This window comes from Sinocyclocheilus grahami, unplaced genomic scaffold, assembly GCF_001515645.1.
Source record: "Sinocyclocheilus grahami isolate Dianchi unplaced genomic scaffold, SAMN03320097.WGS_v1.1 scaffold521.1, whole genome shotgun sequence".
NCBI lineage: Eukaryota > Metazoa > Chordata > Actinopteri > Cypriniformes > Cyprinidae > Sinocyclocheilus > Sinocyclocheilus grahami.
In genome coordinates this window covers 633,135-643,137 of record NW_015505700.1, presented here as the reverse complement: position 1 = coordinate 643,137, position 10,003 = coordinate 633,135, and the positions used below count along the sequence as shown (strand labels likewise).

The window sequence follows — 10,003 nt, the reverse complement described above, 5'->3', positions numbered from 1 at the left end:
TGTGTGTGTGTGTGTGTGTGTGTGTGTGTGTGTGTGTGTGTGTGTGTGTCAGTCAAAGTTTAAGTGCTTTTGAAATGGGCTGCCGCTTGCCGTCTTCCACTTACTGCTGCACTTGCACTTAAAGATGTAGTGTTTTTTTGCTTACACTGGTTATTGTTACTGCCTGGCCTTTTCTTTCTGTCTCTTCCATCACCTCAGGCAGCCTTGCAATTCTGTATTTTCTCTCTCTCTCTCGTATCATTTGCTTCCCTGCTCTTTCCTGTTGCAGTGTTTGGCAGCCATAACATTACTCTCTGAATTTCTTTGTAAACATCAGCCTTTGCAGAGATAGCATAGGGTCACACAGCCATCCAAAAATCGACTATAAAAGGCATATGTAATTTAAATTGCATAACAATAAAATGTTCTTATGCCATTCATACAGCTTTAACATTTTATTTTAATATTACTTTCATAATTTTTTACATTAAAAAAAAGAAAAGTTTACGTTGTAAAATGTTAATGCTACTAAAGAATAACACATATATTGCAGTATTTATTATACAAGTAATACATGTGTTAGTAAAAAATATTTTCGTAGCATATTCTATTCTTTTGTAGCTTTTAACATGTTATGATTTAATTTTTTTTAAATTCAATAGTATTTAATACATTTATTTAAATAAATAATAAATGCATTTGTTTTTATATCAAATTAAACTTTTCATAATTTATTTGCGTGTATGTTAGGAGCATATATAGCTATTCTTTTGTAGCTTCACTTTTTGCAGCATTTTTATAGTTGCAGCAGTTTTGTTTTTTTTTTCGTAGCATATTCTATTCTTTTGTAGCTTTTAACATGTTATGATTAAATTTTTTTTAAATTCAATAGTATTTAACACATTTATTTAAATAAATAATAAATGCATTTGTTTTTATATCAAATTAAACTTTTCATAATTTATTTGCGTGTATGTTAGGAGCATATATAGCTATTCTTTTGTAGCTTCACTTTTTGCAGCATTTTTATAGTTGCAGCAGTTTTGTTTTTTTCCCCCCGTTTATTATTATTATTTAAAGATTTAAATTGATCAAAAGTGTCAGTAAAAACATTTAGTATTTTATATAAGATTTATATTGGGGGGAAAAATGCTGTTCTTAAAAAAGAAAGATATAGTAGTAAAATCACAAAATAAATGCATCACTGTTTTCAACATTGATAAATGTTTGAGTACAATCATATAATATATATATTATTTTTAGCAATATTTTTGCAATGTTTTTAATGTATTTTTAATCAAATTTATGCGGTCTTGGTGAGCATTAGAAAACTTATTTCTAAAACATTAAAAAAGTACATTTAATAAAAGAAAAATCTAAGCACTTTGGTCATAAGTTAATACTTTTTTTCTACAAAGTTAGGACCAAGTACAAACTCTCTGGTGGGCTGTCAGAGTGACTGTTTTTGAATGCCCCTGTGTATTATTTCTATAATACTTATCAAATATAAAAAAAACACATTTAAGGCATACATTTTGAGAAGTTGTCCTGGACAAGTTAAAACTCTTTCATAGAAGTTTCACCCCTAAAATCATCCCCTCTGAAGCATCTCCAGCCATCAAAGTGCCACTTTTGTAATAAATTTACCGCCTTCGGTACATTTCAAGCCTATTACTGTCAGACTTCAAATTGTCTGCTGTGAGAAATGTTCCCGTTATTATGTGTAATCCATTTTTTGGGATAGTTTTGCACAATAAAGGTTTATAGTGATTTAACGGAGTTATTTGTCAGTCACCCTACTGAGGGGCTATGTTTATATACCGCTGAGAAATGCATCAGCTTAATTATACAGGGCTTCATAAAGGCATCTCTCACAACCAATTTTACTTCCAAAATCTGACATATTTCCAGGTGAAATAGGTTATTCAGCTGGGAAAAAAATGATATAAGATGGGTCTCTTATTCATGGTGAGTTGATTGGATTGTGAAAAGTGTCTTGCATAACACTCGAGTGTGGAGTTTGGTGGGAGATGTTGATTTGTGTGGTTTTGGAGTGGAGCGTATCCTGAGACGGTAACCGAGTGGAAGGAATGAGGCAGGGAGGTGTGGTGGAAAGATGAAGCTGTCACATCTGTCGTTTGGCTGTGTGGTTTACTGGGGCGTCCTTGCCCTCCTCTGGGCCGTTTTACAATGTTGTTTCTCTCTCTCCAAACTTATCCTTTGCTTTCCCCTTCCTCTCTCTTTCCACTCTTCTCTCCATTTTAAAGACGGAATGATCTGCCCATTTACTTGGCTGCTGTGTTGCAAACTTGTGGCAGTTGCACAAGTCACGTGATAGTCTTAATGTCTCCCACTGCGCCTGTAAACGTACACTTATTTATAAACTAGTTACTCAAGAGCATTTGTGTGTAGTCCGTTTTATTTTATTTGCGTTTTTAAATTTAGTTTATAGTTTTTAAGTGTTGGTCTTAAGATTTAGGCTATGTTAAGATTGTCATTAACATTAATATCATTATTTTTTATTATTATATTAAGTGTTAATTTAAAAAAAGTGTATTTTTATTATTATTAATACTTTATGCATTACATGAAACAAAGACATCTAAAAACAATTATATTTCAAACAAATTCTGTTCTTTTAATCTTTCCATTCATCAAAAAACCTGAAAAGAATGTATCACTAATGCATTAAATTGATCAAAAGTGCCAGTAAAAACATTTATAATGTTATATAAGATTTCTATTGGGAAAAACTGCTGTTCTTAAAAGATAATAGTGATAAAAAATAATTATGATGATGATGATAAAAAAATCACAAAATGCATGCATCACACCTTTCATTTTCACTATTGATAATAAATGTTTCTTGAGTACCAAAATCAGCATGTCGTCATGTATGTAATATTCCTGTTCTTACTATATTTTTAATCAAATATGATGTCTTGGTGAGCGTTAGAGACTTTTATTTCTAAAACATTTTTTAGAAAGTAAAAAAAAAAAAAACCTTACAGAATATACACACTTATATAGTACATACACAAGCGTGTTTATGTGAAGATGTCAAACAAATTGTGAGTTGCTTGCTGTGTTGAGACCATAGACTGTATAAAAACATGGACGTAGTGTGACGTAACCCGTTGACTTCCGACGAGCGTTTTGAAGCCTAAAGTAGGCGGAGCCAACCGTCGCCATCTTGGCAGCGTGTCACTCTCGGATAATCAAAAATGGGCAAAGAGGCGGGAGCTGGCTGCTGAAACCGCGCCCACCTAGCTCGACGGTGGTGACAGCAGCGGCAATCCACCTGTCACTCAAGTGGCCACGCCCTTAATTATGCAGAACTTTAATGCTTAATATAATTTAAACAGATGAGTTATAAAAAAAATTCACCCCCTCACAGTTGTCATGAAGGGCAAAATTAGCTATATAGACCAAAATCATTTTTTGAACCAGGCTGTTTTTTTTTCTGCTGTAAAGTTCCAGCCTCTAGCGGCCAGTCGATGAATTACAGTTTAAGTCACTTCCTTGTTGGCATCACGAGAGAGAGCAGGAGATTTGCCGCTCGGTTGAGACATGTTACTCAAAGCTCTACATGTCTGGGCCGTGACCCGACCTCCCGCACCTCTTCAGGCTCTTCAGATTGCAGAAAACACATGGTTTCAGTATAACGCACGCCCCTATAATTGTCCCATGATTACACCAGTTTGTTCGCATTTTAGAAGTGTAATCTTACGGTTACTCGGAATAAATCACTTTCATCACAGTTGAGAAATGTTTGTGTAGAGCTTTAATGACAGGCCGGGCATAGCTGCTTCCTGTTTCAGGAAAAGAGGAAGAACATGGTAATGTAAACGAGAGTGTCTCCTATCTACAGGAAGGATGACAAGGGACGAGAGGAGGGAAACTTGACTCAGTGGGGGATTTTGTTTGAACTAGTGAAACCAGATTTGGGGCTTTTCGGTGATTAAAACGCAAAGTCCTCTTGTATTCTCCCACTTTCTCTGACCTTTCATGACAAACATGATAGAGTAACTTGCTATCTTGGATGTTTTTGCAGTGGTAAAAAGTAAAAATCTCAGCTTGTCCAGAAGCGTGTGCCGTGTTACCTGCGCTCTGGCCAGTAAATGTTTAGCAGCTCTGTCGCTGCTATGAGTTGTGCAGTGAAGCAGGCATCATCAACCTCAGCCATCGGCAGGAAATGATGCGTTTAGAGGCTGTCGGACATTTTCGTTTTGTCCCTGGAGTGTTTTAAGCGATTCAAAGAGTCAACAGAAAGGTCACCGCATGAGTTTGTGTGCTGCCGAGGACACATGGATAGGACTGACAGACTCCCAGTGCGATCAAGCCATGTATAAGCAAGCAAACAAACCAAATCAAATTAAAATCCATTTGATGGGGCGAACAGTGACCCTAGAGCACAGGGAATATGTCTTTAGAGATAATAAGGAAACTCCGAAGCAGATATGTTTATTCTGCTCGCTCCAGATAATATCTTTCTTTATGAGAATAGACAGATGGGCGTCGATACCGATATGGTGGCCGATATATCGTGCATCCCTAGTTTTTATAGATCGCATGAAATCAAAGTCCATGCTGGTTTGCTTTTAAGGCCATATGCTAAAAATACAAATAAACAAATATTTATGTATTTGTAAGGATCATGTGACACAATTCAGCTTTACATCACAGAAATACTTCGAATATCATATTTGTATTGTATTGATTTAATTGGCTTTTTTTTAGTCTCTGGCTAAAATCAGTCATTATAAAAGAACTCCTGTGTTATGTCTAGGCCCCTATGAGTGTGTTATGACAGGTCTGATTCTGCTTGACATTTACTGGACTATAATAAGAGGGTCCATTAACTTCGTCCCTTAATCTTTCTCTCACCTTTCTTCTTTGTTCTCTCCAGGCGTTGGCAGCTAATGCAGGTACCGGATTTGCCGTTGCGGAGCCGCAGGTTGCCATGTTTTGCGGCAAGCTCAACATGCACATTAACATCCAGACTGGCCGCTGGGAGCCGGACCCTTCCGGATCCAAAACCTGCGTCGGAACCAAAGAAGGAGTGCTGCAATACTGTCAAGAGGTAAAACAATGTTACACAACATAAATGTCCATTAGGATTCATTTCTTGTTCAGTCCTTGGAGGGAGTGAGCAGTGAGCCATCTGCTTGAGCATCCACTTCACAATATGATCAGTTGCTGATTAATGGAAATGCATAGATTGGGTTAAAACTAGCATTTTACTTTTTAATGTTTATTACGTTATTATAAATGTTATAAATTGCACTACTTTGGGGTCAGTTAGAATATTATTAGGTAATTAACATTTTTATTCAGGAAAAATGCATAAAAATGATCAAAAGTGGCAGTAAGTTTAGATTTCTTTTTGGAAAAAATGCTGTTCTTTAGTACTCTCTATTTATCAGAACAATCCTAAAATCTATCACGGTTTCCACCAAAATATTTAAGCAGCATGACTGTTTTCAACATTAATAATAATAAGAAATGTTTCTTGAGCAGCAGATCTGCATATTAGAATGATTTCAGAAGGATCATGTGACACAGGAATAGGCTAAATTATGTTTTAAAATATATACAAATAGAAAGTAAAAAAAAAAAAAAGTAATATTTCACAATATTAATGTTTTGCTGGATTTGTGATGAAATGAATGCAGCTATTGAATGGGAAACTTAGTATTTAACAAAATATGCAAATTGATCCCCCCCCCCTTAATTTATTCCCTATTTTTTTTTTATTTAACCTTTATTTTAACCAGAAAAGACTCTGAGATTTAAAAATCTTTTTCACAAGAGTGTCCTGGCCAAAATGAGCAGCAATACAATCAGTTTCATCACAGATTTACACAAACAAACTAAAAACACTTAAAACAATTATTGCATTTAACTCTCTTTATACACTACTTTCAGACATTGGTGTCTTTTGCAATATTGCCAGTACTGCTGATTTATAAAAGCAATAACCCTCCCAACACACTGTACTCTTAAAAGATCCTTTCCCACAACTATATTAAAAAACACTATTTGGTTAAAAATGTCAAATATTACTCTCATCTGTCATTTGGCTGACTGCAAAAACAGCAATACCGTCCCTGTACATTTTGAGATTGCTTTTCATTGATGTCCTTTTAATGCATTTCAGGAGAGAGTAAATCTTGTGTTAGTTCCAATACGTGAGCAGATGGTGTCTGGAGATTGTGAAGCATGGATCGCCACTTACTGTACAGACTCAATCTCTCCGCTCTCTTGCCTTTAGATGTATCCTGAGCTGCAAATCACAAATGTGGTGGAAGCCAACCAGCCAGTCAAGATCGAGAACTGGTGCAAGAAAGACAAGAAACAGTGCAAGGGCCACGCTCACATTGTGATCCCCTACAAGTGCTTGGGTGAGTGGTGTGTGATTGACAGCTCTGTTGTCCTTTTAAACGGCCAATTATCCAGAATGTCCCGTGGGGTTAAAGACGCCGTTGTTGAAGTGAGACATCTGAGAAGCCAGAGCAGCAGTTCAAAGTGACAGGCGAAGACGTTAAAGATCTCTGAACTGGAGCTCAGTAGGGTTGTGACGGTGAGGAAATCGACATGTGACAACACCGGTAATAACGGTATCACCGTGGGGGCGTTTCCTCTTTTCCTCGCTTTCCTACGCTTTTAAGTGGTTTGCAAAAGTGCTGTGCATTTTACTTTCACTTTCAAATAGCAATTCGGCGTAAACCAATTGTTCGTTTTTAGTTTGTTTGAATTTCCTCTCTTTTCCTCGCTTTCCTTCGCTTTTAAATAGCTTAAAAGCACCGCGCGCATTTTAATTTAACTTTTGAATTAGCTGCAATTCGGCATCAATTGCTTGAATTGCTTGAACAAAATACAACGTCAAACTCACTTTAGCCTATATATAAAACATAGAACTTTTATTAACAAAACGAATAAAAATACACCATGCTATAGGGCAGGCTATGCCTAATATAAAATAAAAAAATAACTTGCATAAAGTTTAAATAGGTATACAAAACTGGAAATAAGTAAACATGTATAATATATAACCAAATAAATAAGAAACGTAGAACGTTTATTAGCAAAATGAATAAGAAAGCTTGGAGGCACGGCATAGGCCTACACCTTGGTGTCAAATAAAATAAATAAATTACACAGTTTAAATAAAGTAAAAATCAGCAAACACTGTGGAACCAATTAAATAAGAAACAAATGTTTAAAAAACTTCCAAAATCACCTTAGATACACGGCAAGTCAACAGGCTTTTCAAAATCCAAAATACTGCCAAACAGGGGCTTTTGCATTTCGTTTCAAAACTAAATCATCCGCCATCTCACCTCACTCTTTTTGTCAGTCAGCTCGACTCCCTCTCCTCACTGAATCTGTGATGCGACTGTCGTTCGGCATGCTGCATTGAGCAGCCGCTCTGTTTTTAATTGTAGTGTCTGTTCTTTTACTGAACTAAATGATTTTTATTACTATAAAAAAAAAAATCAAAACGACGGTGGGGGTCAGTGCCAGGTGGGCAAGTGATGTAACCGGTCTTGTGGCTTAACAACGGTGTCACCGTCAGCAGCACCGTCTATCGCGGCAAGCCTAGAGCTCAGGTAGCTTTTTCTCATCTGTGATTAGCTACAGGCTCCAAAATATATTGCACAATACGAAGAAATGATAAAACATTGAAGTGTTTTGTGACACTACTCCTCCACTTGTTGGAAAAAGTACCTGTAGTTTAACTCAGTTTAATTACGGTCACACGTCTTGAAAAAAACTGAAAGTTCAGTTAGTGCTGCTACTCATTACTCCTGAACACTGGTCTCAGAAAGATGACAATGGGCCAAAAAGCCATTACTGTGTGGAGAACTTTATAGTAATAAAGCAAAATCCCATTTCCTCTTCCAGACAGAGGCTGGTGGAGATCCATTGGGCTGTGAGTGCGTGTATGTGTTGTTGTTTCTTATGCTGCAGAGGCGGCTATAATACATTGCCTCTCCTCCAGGAGGTTTCCCAGCAATTGCCAATGGCAACTTTGTCACCCGAGTGGTTTAAACTGTCAGAGTTTGTATAGTCTCTTTAACACTTTTTCTTTCTTCGCTTTTTCTTTTTTTACCTTGCTAACACGGTCTCTGGCTTATTGACTAGGTGTTTGCGATGAGGTATAGTTGACGTTAAAAGCACATCAATGGAGAATCTCTGCATAATAATGTGACAACATCTTGAGACACATTACCGTTCAAAAGTTTTGGGGTCAATAAGATTATTAGTGTTTTTAAAAGAAGTCACTTATGCTTAAGGCAGAATTGATTTGATTCAAAATACAGTAAAAATGGTAATATGCTGAAATATTATTTCTCAATTTTTTAAAATTGGAAACAACTTTTTCCAATTTGAATGTATGTAAAAATGTAATTTATTTCTGCAATGCAAAGTTGAATTTTCAGCATCATTACACCAGTCTAAGTGTCACATTCAGAAATCATTGTCTTATGCTGATTTGCTACTCAAGAAATGTTTCTGTTATTATCAATGTTGAAAACAGTTGTGCAGCTTAATTTTTTTGTGAAAACTGTGATACATTATTTTCAGGATTCTTTGATGAATAAAAAGTTCAATTAGCAACATTTATTTGTAATAGAAGTCTCTTTTTGTGATGATAATAATAATAATAATAATTTGTGATAATAATGTATTATTTTTATTTAATATTAAAATTGACCCAAACTTTCAAGCTATACAATTCATTAAACCATTTAGCAGTATTTTGCTTGCTTTATGCCATAATGCATGCTGGGAAACAAAGTCCAGAACCACAGAAATCAGAACACAGTACAGTGGGGTTCACAAGTAAGTTCACACTGAAAACTGAGGTTTAAAAATTGTATTAAAACCTGGATAAATAAAAAAATTATATATATATATGTATGTATACGTGTGTGTGTGTGTGTGTGTGTGTGTGTATATATATATAGAGACACACACACTCTGCAGTTCAAAAGTTTGGGATCAGTAAGAGTTTTAATGGAGTCTCTTGTGCTCATCAAGGCTGTATTTATTTGATCAAAAATACAGAAAAAACTGTATTGTGAGATTATTTCAATTTCTAATATTAGTTTTCTGTTTTAATATACTTTAAAATAGAATTTATTTTTTTGATTTTGATCAAGGCTGCATTTTCAGCATCATTACTCCAGTCTTCAGTGTCACATGATCCTTCAGAAATCATTCTAATATGCTGATTTATTATCAGTGCTTATTAACAGTTGTGCTGCTTCATGGTGTTTTAAAAAAAAATTTTTTTTTGGAAACAGCATTTATTTAAAAATAAAATCTTAACAGTGAGTCTTTACTATCACTTTTTATCCATTTAACACATCCTTGCTGAATAAAAGTATTCATTACTTTCAAAAAAAGAAAGAAAAAAATTTACTAACTCCAAACTTTGAATGGTAGTGTATATTGTAACACAAGATTTCCATTTTTAATAAATGCTGTTTTTTTAAATTTTTTTTATTTTATATTCATAAAAAATCCTGAAAGTATCACAGCACAACTGTTTCCAACATTGATAATAAATCAGCATATTAGAATGATTTCTGAAGGATGATTTTTTTTTTCTGTATTTTTGATCAAATAAATACAACCTTGATGAGCACAAGAAACTTCAGTAAAAATATTACAAGTCTTACTGACCCCAAACTAAAAAAAATATTGTTTCTAGGTTACTGATCAAAAACACATTTGTGACCATGAAATGCAGGTCTTTTTTTTAATTTTTTTAAAGGGGTCGTATGATGTTGCTAAAAAGAACATTTATTTTGTGTATTTGGCTCCATTAAATGCGCTGCACACATCTGAATATTTGGGTTGAACTGTTCTGGTCGTGTCCTGTTTTGGAAGGCCAAACAAAGTAGTTTCGCTTTCACAAAGAAACACAGCTTCTTCACGACATGACGGCAGCAACAATACTACAGCGAGAATAAGTGTTGCGCCTTCTTACTTTGCGTGAACATTTGGGCGG

The 10,003-nt window shown here is 35.1% G+C and overlaps 1 protein-coding gene across 1 annotated transcript in view; it reads left to right on the top strand.

The window, feature by feature from the left end:
* Positions 1–10,003, top strand: part of aplp2 (amyloid beta (A4) precursor-like protein 2) — a 98,853-nt gene that overhangs the window by 40,520 nt on the left and 48,330 nt on the right. Inside the window, exons 2-3 of the mRNA XM_016237665.1 lie at positions 4,889–5,062; positions 6,254–6,383. Of these exons, the coding sequence (XP_016093151.1) occupies positions 4,889–5,062; positions 6,254–6,383 (304 nt within the window). The remainder of the gene's footprint in view (positions 1–4,888; positions 5,063–6,253; positions 6,384–10,003) is intronic.